Source organism: Balaenoptera physalus (assembly GCF_965194825.1).
Source record: "Balaenoptera physalus genome assembly, chromosome: 20".
NCBI classification, from domain to species: Eukaryota; Metazoa; Chordata; class Mammalia; order Artiodactyla; family Balaenopteridae; genus Balaenoptera; species Balaenoptera physalus.
Window position 1 is genome coordinate 19,055,568 of NC_138901.1, and position 22,526 is coordinate 19,078,093.

The 22,526-nt window shown below is 57.4% G+C and overlaps 1 protein-coding gene across 17 annotated transcripts; it reads left to right on the forward strand.

Annotated features, from left to right (window-relative positions):
* Nucleotides 1-167: 167 nt before the first annotated feature.
* STARD3 (StAR related lipid transfer domain containing 3) lies at nucleotides 168-22,526 on the forward strand. 17 transcript variants are annotated; one of them, XM_082441695.1, is made up of 17 exons: nucleotides 173-307; nucleotides 10,819-10,921; nucleotides 11,981-12,252; nucleotides 15,163-15,240; nucleotides 15,631-15,708; nucleotides 15,832-15,885; nucleotides 16,284-16,401; nucleotides 16,605-16,703; nucleotides 16,904-16,959; nucleotides 17,327-17,419; nucleotides 18,620-18,658; nucleotides 19,136-19,198; nucleotides 19,365-19,460; nucleotides 19,842-19,921; nucleotides 20,011-20,115; nucleotides 21,238-21,331; nucleotides 21,698-22,526. In XM_082441695.1, exons 3-17 carry the CDS (start codon nucleotides 12,031-12,033, stop codon nucleotides 21,875-21,877), a joined length of 1,455 nt encoding a protein of 484 aa, XP_082297821.1. In that variant the 5' UTR covers nucleotides 173-307; nucleotides 10,819-10,921; nucleotides 11,981-12,030; the 3' UTR covers nucleotides 21,878-22,526. The 17 variants fall into 17 exon arrangements, with proteins under 17 accessions (XP_082297819.1, XP_082297823.1, XP_082297821.1 ...); XM_082441693.1 differs by lacking the exon at nucleotides 10,819-10,921 and having other exon boundaries at nucleotides 168-307; XM_082441694.1 differs by lacking the exon at nucleotides 10,819-10,921 and having other exon boundaries at nucleotides 173-322.

The window sequence follows — 22,526 nt, forward strand, 5'->3', positions numbered from 1 at the left end:
CACAGTGCCAGGCCTATGTGGCCCAATAAGGATGATGCCCCTGGGCTTCTTTCCAACTCCCCTACCGTTAGGAAGATCCTTTCAGGCCTAACTTTAGCTGCAGCCCCCACTTCCGCCCCTTGTGGGCGGGGCCCGAGGGCTTGGGGGCGGGGCTGCAGTCCTACGCACGTTCGCTCTCGGGGGCGGACTCAGTGGCGGAAGTGGCGCCGCTGGGAGATCCCCTTCCTCTCGGAGGCGCTCCTGGGGCCGCGGAGCCCGGCTGCGGCTGGGGCTAAGAAGAACTGGGGCCGTGGCTGACATGCAGCAGGTGGGTCCGCGAGAGGTCAGTGGGACCGGGTGGTGGTACGAGGGCTACGTCTTGCCAGCAGATCCCGCCACTCTAGCCGGTGTCCGTTCATGGTTCCGTCCGACCCTTCCCACACCCCCTGCGCCCCGGGTTCCGCCCCCTTCCTCTGCTTGGCCTTGCTCCACCCCGCGCCGGGTTCGAGGGTCTCGGGCAATGACCGTCCGCGGCCCCGCCCACTCGAGAGAGCCCGGGAAGGGCGTCCCGGATCGCCCTCCAAAGCCTACCTCTTCTTTGTGAGCGGAGAAGCGAGGGGGCGGTATCTGGGTATTAAAGGGCAGGAGTTGGATATAGGGAGGAGTCAGGGCCTGAGAATGAGAAAGAAAATATCTACAAGTTACTGTAGGTCTGCGTCTCACTGTCGTCCGGTCTCCCTCAACTTCCTTTGGAAATGGCAGTCAATGACTTCCTAATTGACATCAAAAGGGCCCTTTAGTATCTTTCTTGAGTTCTTAGAGGTGCATACTAACTCGTAATTGAAGTAGTTGATACGTGCCTCTCTCCCCCTTTTTTGGCTTCCTCCGCGTCAGCATCCGCTTATTTTCTTCCTACTTCTCTGACTGTTGAAGTACCGTTTCACATTCTCCTCTCTTGCCCAGTCCCTTACTCTGTACACTGAATTTGGGTGGTCTCGTCAACTCTCATGGCTTCAGCTTTACACCACCTAAACACCCGAAACGCGCCCAGATCTACATCTTCAGCGGAGTGCCCCTCCCTGGAGCCGCAGACTTGGCCATCCAGCTACCAGGTGTACAGCTCCACTTCAGCTGCCACTCACTCCGTCTGAACTTGAACTGCTGCTCTTTTCCCCTGCAGATTCATTCTTTCTCTACCACCCCATCCCAGCCAGAAACCTGAGAATTATACTTCCTCTTCTTTCTCAATTCGCATATGTAAGAGGTGACCTGAATATGCTTCACACCTGGTCCTGTGCCTCTAACTCTTTTGTTACCACCCTTGTTGATGTGTTTCTCACCAGGATGACTGCAGTGACTTCCCAGCAACTTCCAATCATGGCTGCCTGCAACCCAGCCTCCAAACTGTAACTCTTGTGATCCTTTTATTTTTTTTAAATTAATTAATTAATTAATTTATGGCTGCGTTAGGTTTTCGTTGCTGCACGCGGGCCTTCTCTAGTTGCGGCGAGTGGGGGCTACTCTTCGTTGTGGTACGAGGGCTTCTCATTGCGGTGGCTTCTCTTGTTGCGGAGCACCGGCTCTAGGTGCGTGGGCTCTAGAGCGCAGGCTCAGTAGTTGTGGCGCACCGGCTTAGCTCCTCCACAGCATGTGGGATCTTCCCGGACCAGGGATCAAACCCGTGTCCCCTGCATTGGCAGGCGAATTCTTAACCAATGCACCACCAGGGAAGTGCCTCTTATGATCCTTTAGAAACGCATCTCATAATGTCACTTCCTTGCTTAAAACCCTTTGATGGTTTCCCACTGCCTATGGGAAAGACTGAATCTTTAGCACAATTTACAGAGCTCTCAATGACCTGACCTCTTCCCTACCCTATGTGTACCCTAGGGTCCAATAATATGGCATTGCAGGATGCGCTTGTCCACACCTTTTGTGTCTCCATGCCTTTGCATGCACCAGCCCCATTGCCTGAAAGCCCCTCCTCCTCTTACCTGCTGGGCTACCTTCTGCTTGTCCTTCAGTGCTCTGCTCAGGCAGTATCACCTCTGGATCACCTTGCCCCCACCACCCCCAAGGCTAAATATTGCCCCATCTGAGTCCCTGCAGCACCCGTCCGTAATAGCATGATGATTGACAATACAGACTCCTGAATCAGACTTCCTGCGTTCCGATACTGTTTTGTGATCTTGATGAAGTCACTGCCTCGGTTTCCTCATTTGTCAAATGGAGACAGTAATGTGCCTACCTGACAGTTATTGTGAGTATTAAATGAAATAGTGTATGTTTAGGGCTTAAACAGAGAGCACATGAGTGCTCAATAAATAAGTGTTAGCTATTACTGTTTACATGAGAGTAATATAGGGCAGTGGGTATAACTTTTAATTTTATCAAGTGCTTGAGGACAGTTGACGTGGCTTACTTCTCATTCTGTCCCAGAGCCCCAGAGCCTGAGTCTTTGTCAATGAATATGACTCTTTGTCATTTCTCAATGACTCTTTGTCATTTCTGCTCAAGAAATGAATCTGGAAATGGATAAATGTTACATGGCAAGCATTAATTCTAGAGGAATGTGCACAGAGCTCTGGGAACCCAAGCAAGAAAAAGGCCAAGGATGGCTTTCCAGAGGAGCTGACAATTAGTGAGGGGCCTTAGAGCGAGAGAATGAGTGTACCGGAGGGAGGTAGAGACCAGGGTGGGCTCAGAGAATGGAGAGCTGGCTCCTCTGAATAGAGAGCTCTTGCAGGGGAGGGGGCTGAAGTGGGCAGGAGGGCAGAGGCAGTCTCCGCTGCCAAGGCTGGGGATTCCTTTCCTCACCTGGCCATGAAGAAGTGTCCCCATGAAGAAGTGTCCCCTGCAGGGACCATGCCCTGGGGAGGTCTGGAGGCCTGGTACCCGTGTTTGGGGACAGGTCCCTGGGGTAGGGTCAGCATGCATGCCTGTGGGCCGGGCCTGTGCTTTAAACCTGAATCTGGGCTTTTGTTAGTGCCTGGAATGCCCATCTTCCTTGCCTCCAGCTGGTAGATGTGGAGGCCTGAGTCAAATGGCTTCTCCTCCCTGTGGCTTTCCTGACCTCACCCACTCTGGCCTGGGTCAGATGCTCCCTTCTCTGGGAGCCCACGGTCCTTTGTTCGTTCCTCCCTGAAAGTGCTGATCACAGCATGGCACTGTACATTTATCTGTCAGCCTCCCTCACCAGACCCGGAGCCCCTGAATATCCCCAGGGACCAGCACAGTGTCTGGCACGCCGTACGCTCTCAGTTCTCGTGCTGCGGTAAACTGAGCTCTCCCACACCGAGACTTGTTTGGAGGAGGGGGTCGTGGGTGAGACCAAAAGTCCTGTACGTTTGACAGCTCACACTTATTGCATTGAACGGTAGAGATGGTTGGCCCCATTTTACAGACAAGGAAGCTGAGACTTGGGAGGTGTCTCAGCAGGAACTTAAGGAACCATCTTCTGACTCCAGGTCCACAGCTGTCTCCCAGAAACTGCCTCAGGCTCCCAGCCCTCAAAGGGGCAGCTGCCACATCAGTGGGATAAGGGACAAGGAAGGCATCCCATCTGGCCCGTTGTGTGTCCCTCTGAACTTTGCCTGCCTGGGAAGAGGCTGATCCTGGCTTTTGTCTGGTCAGAGCTGGTGCTGGGAGGAGTCTATGCTGAATCACCCCCACCCCTGCAGAGCCCTTCCCTCAAGTAGGCTGACAGGACTGAGATCGCCCTGGAAGATCACTGGCTCTTTCCAGACTGACCTTGAGAACTTGACCTCATTAGCCTCCATTTTTATCCAACAGCACCAAGGAGTCGGGTGGGGCCTGACTCACCAGCCGTTGAGTAGGCCAGGGGTCAGAGAATCACAGAGCAGGGGGCATCTCTGACATTAACAGGGCCTGGCATGTAGAGGGAACTGGAGGGCTGAGTAGATCTCAGTTTGTTAGGATTTTCCAGTAAACTGTACCGTCAGAGCCTTCTGGGCTGGGGAGGGGTAGGGAGTGTACAGTGATGAATATGGTTTCTTGGCTTGACTGTACCCTTTCTACTTCCCCAGCAGGAAGGGAGAAACAGAGCCTGGCTTGGGCTTTGATATCTTATTTGTCACTGCTGCCGTGTCCTCCTCTCCTTAAATTCCTACTTCTCCAGGGAACTTCCCAAGCCCTCTGGATGGGGCAGAGTAGGTGCCAGTAAGCCAACTGTGTCGAGGCTGATGGCATGGGCCACTGAGCCCTGAACTACAGGAGAGCCTAATGTGTACCATCCTGGGTGAGCAGCTCCCTGAGGTCAGGGCCCATCCGACCACCTAGCAGTACTGATGGACCCTCAGTTTGGGCAGAGTGCCATGCTACACATGCCCGGCCCAGGGCCCTGCTTCTGACACTGTGGCCCCTAATAGTAGTAATAGCTACTGTTATTTAAACACAGGCACATTGCAGGTGTTATTTCTAATCCTTTCAGTAGTTCTGTGAGTGGGCACTCTACCATCCCCATTTTACAGGTGAGAGACTCAGTGATTTGGTCAAGGGCACAAAGCCTAATAAAGAATGGCCTTGGGCTTTCAACTCCAGGTCTGCTGACCAACCCCCAAACTCACATCCTTTCCCTTGTTCCAGGGTAGGCATTACAGATCCACAGGCCAGTGAACCTACTAGATATGTGCCATGTATGGCCAGACACCGTGACTGGGCCTCAAGGACTTAAGGAGAGATGACTTTGAGGCTCAAGTCTAGCATGTTGGGAGGGAAGTGCTGAGGTAGAGTCCCGAGACCTGGGCTTGGGGAAGCCTGAGGCTGAGGGTGAGGTTTGCCCAGGAGGTGACTTGTGAACTGGTCTCTGAAGAGTTGGAGTTCCCCCCAGGGGGAGGAGGTCATTCCAGAATGGGGAAGCAGAGGGACTGAAGGCACAGAAGGGAGACCAGCTGGCCATGGTGTGTCCTGGGAGCAGCCAGTGATCTGGAGAGTATTGGGGGAGGGGTATCAACCCCCCAGCAAGAGAAGAGTGCTGGGGACCCTTGCTATCTGAGGGATTTAACTCCTCACCCAGTCTTCTCTCTGTGAGTTGGGGCTCAGGGAAGAGGAGGGGAGCTGCCACCCTGCCTGAGGGTGCCCAGGAAACCAGTCCCCCTTGCCCGTTGGTAGAGGAGGTGCCGGGGCTCTGGGCAGCGCGAAACACCAAGAGAGGGTGGAGTCCAGCTCCAGGAGAGGCTGGACAGGTGGGGCCGCTCCTCCAGGGCTGGGCGGGAACGTGCACCTGTGCATGTGATGCTGCAGGAGAGGGTAGAAATAGTCGTTCAACACATATCGTGAGTATTTACTGTGAGCCTGGTACCGTTCTGGGAACTGGGCTCGCAGCAGTGACAGAGCATGGGAGTCCCTGCTCCAGTGGAAGAAGGCAGGCAGCAAACAGCCCAGCAAACATATAATATGTCTGGGGTGATGTGTGCTGTGAAGAAGAATAAAGCAGGGTAAGGGGGTGGAGGGTGGAGCTAAATAGGGTGTTCAGGGAAGGCCTCTCCAAAGGGACCAGAGTGACCAGAATGGAGGGAGGGGACATTGCAGAGACCTAGGGGAGGAACAGACAGGACAGCAGGAACAAGGGTCCAGGGGTGGGAACATGCTTGATGTGTCCAGGGAACAGTGAGGAGCTGGTGTGGCTGGAGCAGCAGAGGGTTCCAGGGGAGGAGGCCGGGGGGAGAGGAGGCTTACAGGCCAGGGTGGGGACTTGGGCCTTTACTCTGGGGCAGCTGGAAGCTATTGGAGGTTTGGGGCATTGGGAGGTGTGGTCTGACTTTTACTGGGATCCCTCTGACTGCTGCGTTGAGAATAGACTTGGGACAAGGACAAGGAGGCGGTCAGGAAGCGGTAGCAGGTGAGAGATGTGGCTCGGGCAGGGCGATGGTAGTGGTGAGCAGTGGCAGCTACTGGCTGGATTTTGAAGGATTTGTTGACCGTTCGGATGTGGAGCGGAGGGCACTGGGCTCTCCACAGGCCCTGCCTGGGTGGCTGTTAAGCTCTTTGGGGTCTTTTGACACCTCGCTCCCCAGCCAGCACAGGAGGCAGCCACGTTTGGGTTCACCGGGTCCCAGCCCAGCACTGAGGGAAGCCCACGTGCCCCTGGGGTCAGCTCTGCCCCATCCAGGCTGGGGGGCTGTGGGCAGGCCTCTCCGAGCTTCAGTCTCCTCATCTCCACAGCTCCTGGTAGCGGGCGCAGCGAGTAAAGGAGAGGATGTCTGCAGGGGGCCAGCGTGGGCCACTGCCAGCCCAGATTTGTTTCTTGTGGATGGTCTGCAGGCCTGTTCGGTCTGCTGTCCTCCGTCCCCGAGCCAGCTTCCGCCCAGGCCGGCCAGCAGCAGGACACAGGCCAAGGCCAACCTCTTCTGCACGCAGAACCTCTGCCTCCTGCCCCCCTGTGGGTTCTCCATTAACCTGGGCATTAACAGGGGCTTGATCCAGAGCAACCCCAGCCCTGGCCTGAAACCTGTCTCCCAGAGGCAGTCAGAGCTCGAGGCTGTGTTTCCGCCAAAGAAGAGGCACGGGGGTCATGTTAGCTCACCCTTCCACAGCGATCTCTCTGCGTCAGGGACTGTTTGGGGCCATTATGTGTAATAAGTCACTTAATCCTTATAATACCTCCAAGAAGTAGGTACTACTGTTACCCCCATTTTACAGGGAGAAAACTGAGGCACAGAGAGGTTCAGTGACTAGTAAGGTGGGAATCCAGGGTTTGAATCTTCTCCTGGCCTGACATCCAGTCCTTTCTTGGCTTCACCGATTCCTCCTGACTCGTGCTGAGTTAGGGACCCCTCAGGGAAGCCCCCGTGGCTAGTGCCAGCATTTCCTGAGCAGTGCAGCGTGGGGGATGTGTTTTGAGCCCGTGTCTCCTGTCCCCTCAGCCTGGGGAGAGGGTTTGGAGGAGCCGCACTGCTCCGAAGTGAGAATCATTTCTGGATATAGGTGAGACTTGTTCCGTCCCCTCGGGGTCACAGAGCACAGCTGGTGGAGGGAACACTAGCTGGAACTTGTGCGGCTTGGCCCAGCGCTCTGTGGGAAACTGGGCAGAGGAGAGGGTGAGAGGACCTCAGAGGGAGCCGTGGTGGCCTGGCGGCCGTGGTTACCGTCTATGGCGCGCTTACTCTGTGGTGCCAGCTGCTGTCCTACGCGCTCCCCACGCACCGCTGTCTCCTCAGATCCGCCAGGTGGCCCAGGCTCAATACAGGTATCCCCCGTCTCCAGGTGCAGCCTTGGAGGCTTGCTGAGTGAGGGACGGAGGAACATTGCTCACATTGCAGACTTGCCTTGGCCAGGAAACGCCGGCCGGGAGCTGCCGAGATATGGCTGGAGCTTCTGGCCTGGGGTGTGACTGAGGCCTGGGAAGGACCCTGTCTGTGCCCCTGCCACCTAAGAACCGTGGAAATTGGACCCTGGGGGAGGCGGCGGTGGGGGGAGCAGGCACCAGTGGGAAGGGGTAGTGTCAGAGATCAGTCCCAGGCCCCCCGCTCCAGAGCCTGAGCCGGGAGCCAGGGCAGCCCCCCACCTCCCGCCCCAGCCCCTCCCTGGGGAGACACATTTGCCTGGAGCTGCAGTAGCTGGGCCCTTAGTGCGCAAGATGAGGGAACCTGGGCTGAAGGCTTGGACAGCTTGCTCTGGGTCACCAGGCGGGTGAACTGTGGAGCTCAGATTTGAACTCAGGCCTTTGGGGGTGATTTTACTACTGTAGTGTGTAAGCCCCGCCCCCTCCCGCACCCCACTTAATCTCCCTCTCACCTGGACGGCCTTGCCAGCTGCTGGTTCCATTTCCACCCCTACCGACCAAGCACCTGCCATCCTTCTCCCGACACGTACATAAATGCCAGCCTGAGGCGGTGGCAATTACTGCTGCCTTTTTTATCGTGGTAAAGCATACACAGCGTAACATTTACCGTTTCAGCCATTTTCAAGTGGACAGTTCTATGGCATTAAGTATATTATCGTTCCCTTTATTTAATGCAGCTGAAGAAACCGAGTCTCAGAACGGTTCTCTTTGCCCCGGGTCGCACGGCTGGTGAGGGCAGACTGAGACTTGAGCCCTGGCCGCAGGGTCCAGTTCTCTTTGCACGGTACCAGCTGCCTGCTGCTGTCTGCCAGGTCGGGACCCACCCAAAGCTCCTGCTGCGCTCGGGCTAGTGTTTCCTGGGGCGAGTAAGAGAAGGCCTGGGAGGGGGTGTGAGGGCCCACCCCTCCCCTTTGCCGCCTGAGCTTTCCCTGGGCCCAGAGACCTGCCTTGCCCACTCCTCCCCACCCCTTTCCCTTCAGACCGAGGATGATAAATCCTCCAGTTTCCCCTCCCTCCCCGCCACTCTCCCCAAGCCTCAGCGGCTCAGCTTCTGCAAACACATCAAGTGTCAAGTCTGCAGCCAGCCCCGGCGGACTCCTTCACGCCACCTGGGCTGCTCCACTCCCCACGCCTCTGAAGGCGCTTGGGAAGGGCCGGTGACAGCAGGTGGTGGGCTTGGCAGGGGGCGCTGCTCCCAGGGGGCTGGGTGACAGCCCTGCCGCCTCCAGCCTCCTGACACTCCTTCCTGCTCCCCCCGTCAGGAGGGCGGGGGCGGCGGGCGGAGGCCAGGCCGAGCTGCTCTGCCGGCAGCTGCCACCTTCCATCCTCCAGGGTCAGGGCAGTTCCAGGCCAAGGTGGCTTTCACCCCTTAGACTGGCAGGTGGTCGGAGGGAGCTCAAAAGCCTTTTGAAGTCGTCTGAATGAGTTATTTTCAAACCACAGCCAAGGAGGCGCCTCAGGGGTGACCGTGGATGGAGTCTGAGGAAAGGCTGACCGGTGGGGCTCTCTGTGGCCGCGTCTTGTGGCGGGGCCCATACAGTCCTGCTTTTATCTGTTTTCCATATTGAGGTTCTTTTTTTTGGCTGCGCCCAGGGATTGAACCTAGGCCCTCGGCAGTGAAAACACAGAGTCCTAACCACTGGACCACCAGGGAATTCCCGTATATTGAGATTCTAAGTAAGGTTTTCTTGTTGCTGTTTCGTTTTAAGTTAAACCATGGACCTTTTTCCCACATAGAGAAACGGAGGTTTGCTAAGAAGGACTTGCCCAAAGTTATTCAGGGTTAGTGGCTGCCCTCAAACTGGGGCTCAGGTCTTAACTCCTGACCAGTGCCCATTCTACTCTACCAGCTCTTGCTTATTTGGACCCGGAGTTTCTTTCCTGGGGGAGGGTAATGTAGAACCCTTCTCTCTCTGCCTCTTGGCCAGCCGCCCCCACCCCTGCTTCAGAGCTCCCGGGGTCGGCTCCCTCGCACCCCTGTGTCCGCAGCTCGCCCGGGCTCCCCCAGCACCTCTGCTCTCAGCCCCCGTCTGTCTCTCGCTTCCACAGGGATATCTGGGTGTGTCAGTGTCAGTGCTTTTGCCACTCTGAGTGTGTCTCACACCCAAGCTGTTGCCACCCAAGTCCTGTCCCCAGAGAGGGAGGGGGAAAGCCAGGGGGAAAGCCAGACAGACCCGGGAACAGACTGGGAGTGGGGAAGTCACAGCGCCCTGCCATGAAATAGGGAAGAGGGAGAGGGGGAAGGCAGGTAGAAAAGAGGAGAGAGAGAAACATGAGAGAGACTGATCTGATGGGGGTGGAGAGAGACTCACAGATGGGAGAGAGATGGAGAGGAAGACCCAGAGAGGGGGCAAAATAAAGATGGATGTGGGAGAGGGTACAGAGACACTTCTAAAGAAAGGTAGAGAGGTAGCTTGTGAGAGAGACAGAAAGGGGGAGGAGAGATGGAGACAGGTCTGGCAGGAGACAAGAGGGCTATTAGAGACAAGCAAATGTCACCCGCCCTGGGGCTGCGGCCCTGTCTCGGTGAGGGATGCACTGAGTGTGTAGTCTGGCACCAGGTCCAGCTGATGGACGTTGTGGGGGTCCCATTGCCTGCGGCCTGTCACATCCCCTCCTCTGACTGCCACCTTCCAGAGCTGGGCCCAGCCTTCCTTCAGTACCCTCCAGGTGAGCTTGTCATGGGGATCCCAAGAGTGTGGTAGTGGGGGGATGGCCTTGGGCTGGTGCCTGTGCTGAGAACAGTCAGCTCTGGGTCCACTAGCACAGAGGCAGAGGGGTGGGTGAGCCGGCTTGCTCAGAGCCCCCTGCTGGCCACATATGGGGGGGGCTTGTTTTGGACTTAGTAGATGGAGTGGGGCGTGGAAGGTAGCAGACATAGCAAAGGTATGGAGGGGACGGCGAATTTGGAGGGGAGACTAGTTAGATCTTGCCTTCCCAGAATCAAGCACAAAGATCTAGGGCTCCCCTTCCACTGGCCCCCAGACCTGCCCCCTGGTGCTGGCGTGTGAGAATACTCAGGGAGACTCTTGATGGGGTACCAGAGACTCAGGCCCCACCACACTGCATCAGCTCTTCTCTGGCTCTAGACTAAACCTTTCCTTCCCCCGCGCAGGGGACAGGGTCTCTGAGGGCCCCCGCCAGCAAATTGGCAGAGCAGAGACCTTAGGCCTGGGGCCTGCATGGCAGGGAGGGAGTGCTCCAGGGCCCCTTTTGTCTCTAGGGTTCATGAGGATTTCAGCCTCATGATTGCACAGGCAGGTAAAGGATGGGTAAGTCCATTCACCCTCTCGGAGCCTTGGCTGTCTTATCTGAAGAATAGGAGGAACCATCCTGCCCTGTGTGGGCATGAAACACGCCCGTGGGCGCAGCGTTCTGTGGGCACTGGAGCTCTGGGTGAAGCTTGGGTAGCGGCTGGGTTTGCCCTGGTCCTCTCTACCATGTAGCGTGGAGCTGAGGGCCAGGAGACCCTCTGGGTCAGCCATTTATTCAACAGTCAATTATTCAGCACCTGTTAAGTGCCAGCATTGTGCTAGGTCCTAAGAGACAACAGGGACCAAGTCAGATAAAGGCCTGCACCGTGGAGTTTGCAGAACAATCAGTAAGATGGTTTCAGATGGTGAGAGTTCACTGAAGAAGGTAAAGCCCCATAAATTAACTGGGACTGGGGACAGGAGGGCGGGAGGCTCTGAGGAGAGGGCTTTGGAGCTGCCCGTTGAAAGGACTGGGGAGAACATTCCACCCAGCCCAGAGAGCTGGGTCTAAGGCCCCCGAGGCAGGACCGGGCTGCCACGTGTGGGGACCTAGAAGGCCCGGGTGGCCGTCGTAGTGAGACGGGGCCCGTGCCTTGTGAGAGGAGTGGTAAGAGGAGCCAGGCAAAGCCACGTCCTGCGAGGGCATCACGAGGAGGGTGCTGTTATCCTCAGACCAGTGGGGCGCCCTTGAAGGGTTGTAAGCGGGAAATGGCAGGATCTGATTCATGTTCTGAAAAGCTTTCTCTGGCTGTCGTGTGGAGAAGTGGTTGCTGCGGGGGGAGAGGAAGCCTGGAGACGCGTCCACTAGGAGCAAGTTGGCGCGCTGGGAGAGAGCCGTGCTGGGTGGGCCCGAGGTGGCAGTGGTGGGGACGTAGCTGGAGATGAAGATGTCATCCCGCCATCCCGCCCCCAGCACAGAGCACTCTGCTCTAGGAAGTCCCTCCCAGTCGCCATGGATTAGCGGGTGGGAGGGTAGGGCTGGCTGCTGGGAGGGAATGTGGCTTTGTGCTTGGAAAACAAAGAACAGAGCTTGGGACTGACTTCTCCTGGGGGTGGGGGCAGGCCCAGAGGCTGTTGACAGGCCCAGAGGCTGAACCACAGGGCAGCGCTTGGCAGGAGCAGGCTGTGCCCCCAGACATCGGGGAGGATCCCAGAGGCCTCCAGGGGTGACCGTGGGGCTGCAGGACTTTACCGGGGATGGCAGGTATAGAAGCAGGACAGAGTGAGAGGGATGCCCAGACACCTCCAGCCTGAAAGTCAGGCCACAGTGGGAGATTAGGCAGAGAGGGCCCTGGCCCACCGGGTTAGGCTGGGGCTGAGGGGCAGATGTGTTTGGGAGCAAACGGGGTCCCCGGGGGCTGCGTGGGAAGGGACGAGGGAGGTGACCGGGACCTCCAGGACCCTGACATGCAGGACCTGAGCCAGCCGCCCCGTCTTCCCGCAGCCGTGCCGCTGAGGCCCGGCCCTCTCTGCCTGGAGGTGGGGGCCGCCAGGATGAGCAAGCTGTCCGGGGAGCCGGCCCGTGACCTGGAGCGCAGCCTGCCAGCCGTGGCCTCCCTCGGCTCGTCGCTGTCCCACAGCCAGAGCCTCTCCTCGCGTTTCCTCCCGCCGCCTCGCGAGAAGCGCCGGGCCATCTCCGACGTCCGCCGCACCTTCTGCCTCTTTGTCACCTTCGACCTGCTTTTCATCTCCCTGCTCTGGATCATTGAGCTGAACGTGAGTGGGGCCAAGGCTGGAGGCACACGCCGCACTGTGGGGGTTGCCTGGGCCTCAGTTACTCCATCTGCCGTATGGGAGGGTTGCCTCTGGCCGGGGTTGGTGGGGGGGGCTGTTGATTTCCAGGTAAAAGGAAGAATGAGATGATAAGAATAGCTGTTCTCATCTTCCAGAGAAAGAAACTCAGAGAGGCTGAGTCGTTTATCTGAAGTCTCTCAGCAAGTATGTGAAGGAGGCAGGGTTTGAACCCAGACTCTCTGGCTCCAGAGCTCACACTCTTGACCTCTGCGCCATACTGCCCCCCAGTGGACACTCTTGAGAAAGGAGGAGGGAGCCCAGAGGACTCTGGTTGAGCTATTGAAACCTTTGTCTTCTTTCTGCTCTACATTACTCTCTGACTCAATTCATTCATTCAACAAACATTTTTGAGCCCCTGCTGTGTCCCAGATACTGTGCTAAAAGCAGAGGGTACAGTGGGGAGCAACCAGTAAAAACTCCCAGTTCCCAGTGGTGCCGCTCTCCTTCCCCACTTGGGGCATTCTTCCAGTGCCCCCCAGTTTGGCCTCTTGGGTTTGGTGAGATGCCACCTAGCAGTCTGGAGACGGAGCTGCCTATCGGGGCAGGGTCTGCCCCCTTCTCCCCCTGTGCAGTGCTTGGCCAGCTGGTGGTGGGGCCTAATCCCCAGGTGCTAACAGGGCAGAGACCTGACACAGAGACAGGAGCCGTGGAACAGGGCATCCCAGGCTTGGTCCCGTGCCAGCTTCTCCTCTGTAGTAACTGTGTGACCTCAGCAAGGGACTCAGCCTCTTTGAGACCCCCTGTTCTCCTTGTACAAAGTGGGTCTGAGTTCTGGATGGCAGGTGCCCTTCGTCCAGATCGCAAGCTCAGGTGTCAGGAGAATGACTGGTGCTAGAAATGAATTTGGAGAAGGGGCTGGTTTAGGGGTGAAGAGGGTAAGTTTGATTCCAGGCATGTTGAGCTGGAAAGCAAGGCAGGGCTCTGAGGGTGGCTGTCCTTTGTGCACAGGGATGAGCTGGCACCTTCAGCGAGAAGGAGCCACAGCCACGGGGCCTTCGGGACCACCTTAGCGATGAGAGAGCTGAGGCCCAGCAAGGTTCAGGGCTGCTCGAAGAGCTTCCGAGGTCTTAGACATTCTTGCTTTTGAAGGTCCCGTGCAGCATCAAAGCAGGCACTAACATTCACCCACATCCTTCATTCAGTATATACATTTTCTTGCTAGAAAAGAGCTGAAAAAAGTTTTTGATAATTTTACTTTTGAAACTCTCTGGCTGTATTGGCTGTAATAGCTGAGCAGTCATCATGCAGACTTGGGAATTCTTGCAAAGTGCGAAAATCTAACCTCCAAATTGTTTTCAAATGTGATGAAAAGTTTCAGAGTGCTGGATTTAATAGTTCATAGAATCAACATAATGTTTCACTCGGTAGACGCTTAATTGAAATTTTATTTTCAGTTCTGTCATCTTATTTTCATATTTTGGAGCATATATATTTTTAATTATCTAACAGACTGTGTGTTGCCCACTGGATGCAACGACCCTGGCCGGGTTATAAGACCTGTGCCAAGGTCTCGTAGCCCCTGGCAAAGCAGGGGCTGGAACTCCACTGTCCTGAGTCCTCACGCAGTGGGCAGGCGGGTACCCAGGCAGAGGGAGAGTTCTCTGTAAAGAGAAAAATGGTGGAAGACAGAGCTTGAGGGACAGGGGCTGTTAGGGGTGGGAGGGGCCGTGGAGCCCAAGAGGGAGCAGTCAGGAGTAAGAGGCGCACCGAGCTGGGGCAGAGTGGGGTGTCAGGCCAGGGGCAGCAAGGTGTCAGACTCCACAGGGCTCAGAGCGGTCTTGAGGTTGAGGCATTCAGTGGGGATGTGCCAGGGGCTCGAAGTTTAGTGAGGGGCTGTCCAGATTGCTGGCTCCTGCCCCGAGCATCAGAATCACCTGGGAGTTTTATAACCATTCTAGGTGCTCAGCTCAGCCTGAGTTTCAGACCCAGTGTCTGAACAACTGTATCTTTAACCAGCCCCCCAACCCCCACTGCTCCAATTCATATCATCTGCCGGAGATCAGAAGCCCCGGTCTAGGTGTGAAGGGTCTTCCCCTTCAGGGCTTCCAGGCCCCATTCCTGAGAGTCCCCTTGCGCCCCCCTTCTCCGGGGGCTGGTGCCCCACCTGCAGAGGCGTAAGCCTGCCACCCCATTCCTCCTGAAGCCTCAGGCTGCTCTAGCTCTCAGTGTCCATCCGGACCCCTCACTCCCCAGCCAGGGTCTCAGGGGTCCCATTGAAAATGTGTGGGTGGCTAGGGCAGGGGCAGGGGCAAGGACCAGTCTGCTCACTCTGAATGCCATCCTCTCTAGCAGCATGATGGATTTTGCCCATTAAGCACAAACCTAATCAATTGATTTGCCACCTGGGGCTCTGTCTGACACCACCGTCCACCCCTGGCCCCCATCACCCCAGATGGATGCTTGGCTGGGAAGATAGAGCACCTCAGTGGTGGGAGGGAGATGAAATTATGTGAGAGGCATGCTCCCAGCACCCTGTGTGCCAGCCCTACCTACCTGCATAGGGCTCATCGCCTCTCCTGCACAGCCCCAAGGCCCTCCAGGCCTGCCTCTTCCTGGGCAATGTGCCCGCGAGTGTCTGAGGCACAGCTTAGCCCCGCCTGTCTGGGCTGCCAGGATCCTTAGAGAAACAGTGATAGTGCTGGGGTCTCAGGTCCCTGGCTGAGCTCCCCTGGTGCCTCAGGGGCTTCTTGGGTGGTAGCTGAGCATTTACAGCCTCTCTTCCCTCCCGGTTCTACCTTCTCCCCCTCCCGCCCCCTCCCCCTCTGGGAGAACAAGGGGCAGCCCTGGGGACTTGGTTCTGCTTGCAGGGCTATCCCCATCTCTCTCTTCCAGACCAACACAGGCATCCAGAGGAACCTGGAGCAGGAGATCATCCACTACAGCTTTAAAACTTCCTTCTTTGACATCTTTGTGAGTGGCCTTGGAGATCCTGGGGACAGAGAGGGCATAAGAGCGTGTCTTCTTTCGCTGGATTCTCTTCTTCTCGCAACACACATCCTAATCTGGTCAGGGAGACTTGCTCCTATCTTCAGGGAACCCTCAGTGTTCAAACGGCTTCCTAAATGAGGCCCCACCTTCAGAGAGCCCCAAGTGGGAGGGGAAGACAAGAGACCCCTGTCCACGAAGGTCACATCCAGATCATCCCCAAAGAAACGCTGACTTGGCCTCGGCCATTCTCTCCTGGGGTGTGCACACCGTGTGGAGGGAGCCTCAGGGAGCAGGACTGGAGGGGGAGGCCCGCCTTCAGCAGGGGTAGGGCCGTTGGCTTGCCCGTGATGGTTCCCCGGCCCCCCACACCAGGTCCTGGCCTTCTTCCGCTTCTCCGGACTGCTCCTGGGCTATGCTGTGCTGCGGCTCCGGCACTGGTGGGTGATTGCGGTAAGATGCCACTTTCCTGGCAGCTCTCGGGCCCTGGTGGGGCTGGTGCAAGAGATGGGATGGAGGAGGACTCACTTCCCAACCTCTGTGTTTGCTCTCTTCCTCCTTCCCTCCCCTGGGCAGGTCACCACGCTGGTGTCCAGTGCATTCCTCATTGTCAAGGTCATCCTCTCTGAGGTCAGTGGCTCAGGGTCTGGCTGGTCTGGTGGGCATCTGGCCTGAGGGATGGGCTTCTCCCAAGAAGGGACCACTTCTCTGATTTTGGGTGTCTGACCCTGTTGTCAGGGTTGGGGTGAGGGGGAATCCTGTCCTTTGAGGTTTCTAAGGGATCATCTTCACTGGCTTTCCCCACTTGCCCTGCTGCAACCCCAAGGACGGAAAGTTCCTCCTCCAGCCTAACCTTAGTTTATCCTGCTGCAGAACTCATTAATCCATCCATCTCAAAGGCGTGTGCCACAGAGGGTCCCCACAGCTGGTACCAGGAGTGGGGTGTAGGCCAGAGTTGGTAGCCCCAGGGTGGGGCTCTGGGTTTGAGGTGACTCCCTGCCATGGAGCTCAGCCCCCTCCCTCCACAGCTGCTCAGCAAAGGGGCCTTCGGCTACTTGCTCCCTATCGTCTCCTTCGTCCTCGCCTGGTTGGAGACCTGGTTCCTTGACTTCAAAGTCCTACCCCAGGAGGCTGAGGAGGAGCGATGTGAGTGCTGGGGGGTGAGGGGGTGCAGTGAGGGTCACCCCCACCCGGGAGAGGAGAGTTTCGGGCATGAGAGCCGGTTCTGAGCTCTCTTGCCAGCTCTGCCTCTAGGAGCCTTAGGGTGAGCCTGGGCCGGGGGACCCCAGGCTGCTGGGGCATGACTGTCCTTGGTCTGGGGCGATGGCTGCCCACATCTGCTCCCCCAGGGTATCTTGCTGCCCAGGCTGCTGTCGCCCGAGGACCCTTGCTCTTCTCCGGCGCCCTGTCCGAGGGCCAGTTCTATTCACCCCCAGAATCCGTTGCAGGTGCGGGCTGGTGGGTGGGGGAACTGCCTTCGGGGAGGGGCATTGGCTGGGTCTGTTCTTTCTGTTCGTGTCAGCTCCCCGGGGAAAGCGAGCAGCCCTGTGTCACACCCGCTTTCATACTGCCACACCGTTGCACTTGTACCCCGACCTCCCCCTGCTCTCTCCACGTCTTCCCATTGTCCTCTGCTTGTTTTCTGCAGGGTCTGACAATGAATCAGATGAAGAAGTTGTTGGGAAGAAAGGCTTCTCTGCCCAGGTATCTGGCTGCCTACCCCGCCCCGGGTGGGCACCCTGGAGGAGGGGCCTGTGCTGCGCTCAGCCGGGTGGGCAGGGCCTTCCCAATGGAGGGTAGAGCTTAGGCAGCCTGAATGCCAATCCGTGTCCATCTGGGTGTCTGCCCCACTGTCGGTCAGGCCCACTGGTCTGCTTCCTGCCTGGGGCCCGGGGGTAGCAGCCGCAGCCACGGCACCTGGTCCCAGGAAGCCCGCAGGGCCCGGGAGACCAGCCCAGACCCAGCATCTGGACATCTGGCTGAGTCAGGCTTCCCACCCAGCCCGGTGCAGAAAGAGCAGGTGGGGTACAGACCCCAGGCTGACCCCTTCCTGCCTCCCATCCCTGGCCAGGAACGGGAGTACATCCTCCAGGGGAAGGAGGCTATGGCGGTGGTGGACCAGATCTTGGCCCAGGAGGAGAACTGGAAGTTTGAGAAGAATAATGTAAGAAACCTGTCTCCCACCTGATCCTGAGAGTTTTCCTGTGGGGAGTTTTCCCTCCCTTTTCTGAGGCCTGAGAAATAAGCCCAAAGATTGCATGGGTTGGAACCATATTCCTGCCCCAGGAGAGGGGGCTGAGCCCTGGGGTCAGCCACTTGGTTGGGCTGCATTGGACATTTTCACCGCCCCTCCCCCTGCTTCCCCCCACCCCACCGCCACCCCCTGCTGCTCTGCTCCCTCGGCTCCAGCTTTGAAGGGGAAGCCAGGCTTTGGCCCTGTGTCTGGTGTTGTGTTTCATGGTCAAAACAGTATTATCTAAAAAGATGGCAGAGAACTTGGAAAACAGAGGGAAAACATCCTCATCCCTTTCTCTGGCCAGTTCCTCTGGCAGCCCTTGTTGGCCTGGAGACACGGTCCTTCGTGGCTGCAGCCACAGCTGTGCTCCTGCCTTTAAACTTGATATCAAAAGCCTTTCTCTCCTCATTGCAGAACATTTGTTGGAACCACTGTTTTGGGTTTTTTTATTGAAGTGTAGTTGATTTACAATGTTGTGTTAATTTCTGCTGTACAACAAGGTGACTCAGTTATACACATATGCACATTCTTTTTTTATATTCTTTTCCATTATGGTTTATCTCAGGATATTGACTATAGCTCCCTGTGCTATACAGTAGGACCTTGGTGTTTATCCATTCTAAATGTAATAGTTTGCATCTACCAACCCCAAACTCCCCGTCCATCCCTCTCCCTCCCCCTACCCCCCTTGGCAACCACAAGTCTGTTCTCTATGTCTGTGAGTCTGTTTCTGTTTTGTAGATAGGTTCATCCGTGCCATACTTTAGATTCCACACACAAGTGATATCATATGGTAGTTGTCTTTCTCTTTCTGACTTACTTCACTTATATGATAATCTCTAGTTGCATCCATGTCGCTGCAAATGGCATTATTTCATTCTTTTTTATGGCCGAGTAGTATTCCATTGTATATATGTACCACATCTTCTTTATCCATTCATCTGTTGATGGACATTTAGGTTGTTTCCATGTCTTGGCTATTGTGAACAGTGCTGCTATGAACATAGGGGTGCATGTATCTTTTTGAATTATAGTTTTGTGCAGGTATATTCCCAGGAGTGGGATTGCTGGATCATATGGTAATTCTAATTTTAGTTTTCTGATGAATCTCCATACTGTTTTCCATAGTGGCTGCACCAACTTACATTCCCACCAACAGTGAAGGAGGCAAGGAGGCAGAACCACTTTTTTATTTTTTGGCTGCGTTGGGTCTTTGTAGATAGCTTCGCGCAGCCTCTCTAGTTGCGGCGAGCGGGGGCTACTCTTCATTGCAGTGCATGGGCTTCTCATTGCGGTGGCTTCTCTTGTTGTGGAGCATGGGCCCTAGGCGTGTGGGTGTGTGGGCTTCAGTAGTTGTGACATGTGGGCTCAGTTGTGGCTCGCAGGCTTAGTGGCTCTGCAGCATGTGGGATCTTCCCGGACTAGGGATCAAACCCGTGTCCCCTGCATTGGCAGGCGGATTCTTAACCACTGTGCCACCAGGGAGGTCCTAGAACCACTGTTTTTTAATGGCTGCTCAGATATCCCGAAACTCCTGGAGTTTTCTACCCTGAGCTGTTAAAAACCTGCCCTGCCTGTCACCCATTCCTGCCCCCCAGGCTCCCCTCTGCCCACCTCCCTGCCACCCTTCTGTCCCTGCCACAGGAATATGGGGACACTGTGTACACCATCGAGGTTCCCTTTCATGGCAAGACCTTCATCCTGAAGGTGAGTGAGGGAAGAGGTGTTCTGGAGCCTCCTGCTCTGCCTGGGACTCCAGGAAAGAGCCCGGGGGTAGGGGGACCCTCCGGCAGGTTTCTCCCAACCAGGAGGGAAGGGCTGGTGTGCCCGAGTACATCTGGCACCACCCAGCCCTCTGCCCGCCCTGCTCCAGACCTTCCTGCCCTGCCCCGCGGAGCTGGTGTACCAGGAGGTGATCCTGCAGCCCGAGAGGATGGTGCTGTGGAACAAGACAGTGACAGCCTGCCAAGTGAGCTGAGCCAGGGGGCCAGGCCTGGGCACCCCTCAGGGCAGAGGCAGAGCGACATGGCAGATGAGGGCGCAGTTGTACCCCAGCATGACCAGTGACCCCCAGGGGACCCAGGTCACGTCATTGGACTGCTCTGTGCCTCAGCTTCCCCATCTGTAAAATGGGGATGGTGGTACTAGTGCCTCCTGGAAAGGGTGGGGAAGATGGAAAGAGGAAATGCTCAGAGCGCCTGGCCCAGCCAGTGCCCATGAATGGGAATGGCTCTTAATTAAGGGACCTGAGCGGAGAGCAGGCTGGCCTGGGGCTTTCCGGAGATGCTGGGACCCTTCCCTGGGGTTTTCCTGGGGTGGCTACACCTCACGTCTGCCCTGACGCCCACAGATCCTGCAGCGAGTAGAAGACAACACCCTCATCTCCTACGATGTGTCTTCGGGGGCCGCGGGTGGTGTGGTCTCCCCCAGGTGAGTGCCCCCCGAGCTCCCTCCTCTCAGCCAGGCCGCCTGTCCTTGGACCTTCTCGGCACCCCCTGACCTAACCCTACCCCCTCCAGGGACTTCGTGAACGTCCGACGCATCGAGCGGCGCAGAGACCGATACCTGTCATCGGGCATCGCCACCACCCACTGCGCCAAGCCCCCGACACACAAATATGTCAGGTGAGCTGAGCCTTGCCTGGGGTCATCCGCGCTGGCCCCTCCCCTGGTAGCTGTGGGGACAGGGCAGGGTCGGTGTGTACAGCTGGGCACTTTCTCCTGCCAAGGCTGCCTTCCTGTCCCCAGTCCCGCTGCCCCTAATCCTGCTTATCTGCTGGAGGCTGGACCCACCACCAGGCTGGAGGGCAGCTCCAGGATAGACCGTGAATGGGGATAAATAGGGACCAGCCCGGGAAGGGGGCTGGGAGCCATGAGGTTGCACTGGTCTGGGGGACCTGAGCAGGAGGCTCTGTGTTCTGAAGCATCAACTTCCTGCCTGAGGAGACTCGGGTCCCTTTCATCCCCTTCTGCCTGTCCCACGGCCTTGCCTTTCTCCCGCAGTGCTTGGAAGTACCTCCAAAGGAAGAGGCCTTAGTCTTCCTGCTGCCTGTTCCACGGCCTCCTCCAGTTCCCCTGCTGTCTAATCCTAGCCCTACAAGTGACCTCCTCCCAGATACCCCACTCTTCCCCTTCTGTCCTGGGGTTCCTCAGAGAGCACTGTTCTTTGAGTGTCAGCTTGGGGCTCTGGTCTCGCCACCACCGCAGACTTGCTGGGTGATGGGCAAGCTCATTTCCCCTCTGGGTGCCAGCTTCCTTATCTATGGAGTCAGGGGAGCTGTAGGCGAATTAAATGGAGATGGGGTGTGCACCATACAGCTCAGGCCCAACGCCTCCTGAGAAGGCGCCCCCTCCTGGAGCCCAGTGGCACTGCGCTGCTCCCAGAGCTGGGCCCTGGTGAGAAGTGCCCGCCCAGCCCACGCCCTCACGACTAGAGCGGACCTAGAATCCCTGGACCGACTAGATGAGGGCTGGGAAGGTGGTGAGCTGGGGCTTCTCTGCCACTGGGGGTGTGCAAACATCGGCAGGCGGTTGTAGGAGGATTCGAGCGTCACATGGCAGGTGGGGGTGGAGGGCTGTACGCTGTGGCCTCTGGGACACCCGTCCTGGTCCCTGCTCAGGCAGCGAGGGGGTTGCTGGACCAGCAGCTCCCACCCCAGTCCAGGGTGGGCCAAGAATGGGGTGGCGGGGGGCGAGTCAGGGGTTCTGCCTGGCTCCAAGGTCCCCCACTGGTGCCTCTCTCCTCAGGGGAGAGAATGGTCCTGGGGGCTTCATCGTGCTCAAGTCAGCCAGTAACCCTGGAGTCTGCACCTTCATCTGGATCCTTAATGCAGATCTCAAGGTGGGCATGCCGGGGCTGCGAGGCAGGCTCTGTGGAGTGGAGGGCACTCTGCTGTGTGACCTTGGGCGCTCCCTGCTCTACTCAGAGCCTCCCCTACTCTCCGCCTCCTTTCTTACTCTAAAACTGGGGGCAAGGTCCAGATGGTCTTCTCACCCTGAGTTGCCGGAGGGCCTGTGCCTCCCCTTTTTACCTCTGACTCCCGAGGCCCCCAGGAAGGGTGGCTGGCTGCCAGCCCAGCCCCTCCCGGGTCTGTCTGTGTGACTCACGCCAAGCCCCGGGCACGGCATGTTCTTCCTGCCAGGGGGGAGGGGGGAGGGCGGCCTAGGCTGCATTCCAGAGCTGCACCTGTGTCCTGGCCCAGAGCAGCCCCTGCTGGTGCCAGTTGTTGAGGAGGAGCCCCTGCCCAGGGCAAGCCTTCCTGGAACTTCTCGCCTCCCCCAGGGCCGCCTGCCCCGGTACCTCATCCACCAGAGCCTCGCAGCCACCATGTTTGAATTTGCCTTTCATCTGCGGCAGCGCATCGGAGAGCTGGGTGCACGGGCATGAGCATGCCCCCTCACCACCCTGCGGGCCGGGGTCCTGTCGCCATGGCCTCCAGAGCCAGAGGACGGGCCGTTTGGGCTTCCCGCTGCCCACAGAGGACCTGGCCTCAAACAGTGGGGAGGAAGGAGCTTCCTCCCACAGCAGCCCCTCAGCCCCAAGCTGCCACCCTCCACGCGCTTCACTGTGCCTGGGAGCCCTGGCCGTGGGGAGGTCGAGAGCTCAAGCATCTGACTCTGCCGCTGAAGCCAGTGGGGTCCGTCCTGCCGACGTTTACATGGTGTCCCTGCCTCCTGGAAGAGGAGATCCGCTGTTCCCACCCGGCCAGGCCGGGGTCTGGAATGGGAACCTCGGACTTGGTGGGGGAGGACCCTGGGCAGGACAGAAGTCAGGGCAGCCTTGTCGCCAGTGTGAAGGCGCAGGAGCCCCTTCATCCACCTGCTCTCTCATCAGGGTGTTTTAGGGTTATTTAAAGGGTCTGGGACCTTTTTCTGCTTGCACTTGGGATGTAGGTGGCAGGCGGGAGTGGTGGGTGCTGGCAGGGAGCCTGCCTCTCCCAGGTTCTCTCCAGGTTGCCTCCCCCCACCCCCCAGGGCCTCCTTGGGGACCTTTGTAATTTGAGCCAATTAAAAACATGAACTCAAAAAAAAAAAAA

Excerpts from the sequence above, each read along its gene's own strand:
- STARD3 (XM_082441702.1), top strand. The coding sequence starts at position 9,853 with ATGGACGTTGTGGGGGTCCCATTGCCTGCGGCCTGTCACATCCCCTCC. Across the intron at positions 15,241-15,630 it reads CTTCCTTCTTTGACATCTTT|GTCCTGGCCTTCTTCCGCTT; the intron begins GTGAGTGGCCTT and ends CCCCCACACCAG. Across the intron at positions 19,461-19,841 it reads AGACAGTGACAGCCTGCCAA|ATCCTGCAGCGAGTAGAAGA; the intron begins GTGAGCTGAGCC and ends TGACGCCCACAG.